We start from the raw sequence: 1,575 nt of genomic DNA, 5'->3' as shown, positions 1-1,575 counted from the left end.
ACGGTTACACAATGAATGGGTGGCCTAAGAGTTGTGAGACTGATTTAGAACCTTTTCATAGGAGACAGAATGAACTCTCCATTTATGATGGATGCTTACTCTGGGGAATGCGAGTGATTGTTCCTCTGAAACTTAGAAGTAACGTTCTGGATGAATTACATGAAGGACATTTGGGCATCGTAAAGATGAAGTCCCTGGCAAGAAGCTATGTATGGTGGCCGGGACTGGACTGGACGGTGACATGGAGACAGTAGCAAAAACATGTAGAGGATGCCAAAAGACACTACACCAACCCCAGAAAGCACCTTTGCATCCATGGGAGTGGCCAAGCCGCCCATGGGAACGTATCCATATCGATTATGCTGGACCAATAGATAACATGATGTGGTGATAGATGCAAATTCGAAATGGCCTGAAGTATTGCCTACAGCTAAAGCAACCTCAAGCAAATCAATATCGCTATTGCACTATATATTCGCAAGATATGGAGTGCCAAAACAGCTTGTCTCGGACAATAGTCCACAGTTTGTTTCAGAAGAATTTGAAACATTCCTGTTAGTTAATGGTATACGGCATCTGAAATCAGCACCGTATCACCCAGCCACAAATGGGCTCGCAGAACGTTTTCTTCAGTCATTCAAGGCAGCATTGAAATCTGCAAAGGGAGGAAGAAGCGACGTAAAGCAGAAATTACCAAATTTCTTGTTAGCGTACAGAAATGCTGAGCACAGTACAACTGGAATATCACCAGCGATTATGTTTATTGGACGACAATTGCGAACACGACTAGACTGCATTAAACCTGATCTTCAAGAGAAGGTTATAAAGCACCAAGAAGTTCAGATGAAACAACCGTTTAAGGAACCTAGAAAATTTAGAGATGGAGATAAGGTATGTGTTCGTGATTACCGATCTAAGGAGCAGAAATGGATTGCGGGCATCATCCATAAGAAGACTGGGACATTGTCATACGAAATAAAAGTAGGACCAGACATGATTTGGAGGAGACATATTGACCAGGTGATAAGTAGTGGTTTGCAACCAGATCTTCAAACGCCTCCAGAGATTGTGCAACCAATTGATATTTTGAACCTACTTCCCAGCCAACACCACTGTGATGAGTTGTTATACGGAGCAGACCATTATACAACGGACTCTATTGAGTTTTATTTCAGTATGGTCTTACTCGCCATCTTTATTTATCTGCCTCTGCTTGACCCAGAGGGCTCACTCTCCAGATTGCATACTACAATCAACACATCTTCCTTCCTATAAGGATAAACACAATTCCAACGAAACATTTGTTTTTCTAATTAAACTTATAACCTAAATACTAAATTTTGAACAAACCCCATCAAAAACACCAAAGGGATTGTTCTGCAAGATAATAAAAAAAAAAGAACAATGATAACAACAACAAAATACATGGTCCTTATTTAAAACCAATGCCATGTCATTCATTCAGTATAAGAGTGATCTATGTAGTGTAATCATTGTTAAAGTATTTACGATTTGGCTTCCAATCGCGTTCACTACGTCGTGGGACGCTTATATCTTCTGCATGAGTATTATTTC

General features: G+C 40.4%; 1 protein-coding gene across 1 annotated transcript; it reads left to right on the top strand.

Annotated features, from left to right (window-relative positions):
• The first annotated feature begins 270 nt into the window (after nucleotides 1–270).
• Nucleotides 271–1,275, top strand: LOC117114793 (uncharacterized protein K02A2.6-like). Its single transcript, XM_033258487.1, has 2 exons — nucleotides 271–344; nucleotides 483–1,275. The coding sequence occupies exons 1-2, from the start codon at nucleotides 271–273 to the stop codon at nucleotides 1,273–1,275; spliced, it is 867 nt and encodes a 288-aa protein (XP_033114378.1).
• The last annotated feature ends 300 nt before the right edge of the window (nucleotides 1,276–1,575 follow it).

This window comes from Anneissia japonica, unplaced genomic scaffold (genome assembly GCF_011630105.1).
Source record: "Anneissia japonica isolate Jap-2015-1 unplaced genomic scaffold, ASM1163010v1 scaffold1118_len251929_cov158, whole genome shotgun sequence".
In the NCBI taxonomy this organism is placed as follows: Eukaryota; Metazoa; Echinodermata; class Crinoidea; order Comatulida; family Comatulidae; genus Anneissia; species Anneissia japonica.
The sequence above is the reverse complement of the archived record's forward strand: the minus strand, read 5'-3'. Positions and strand labels throughout refer to the sequence as shown.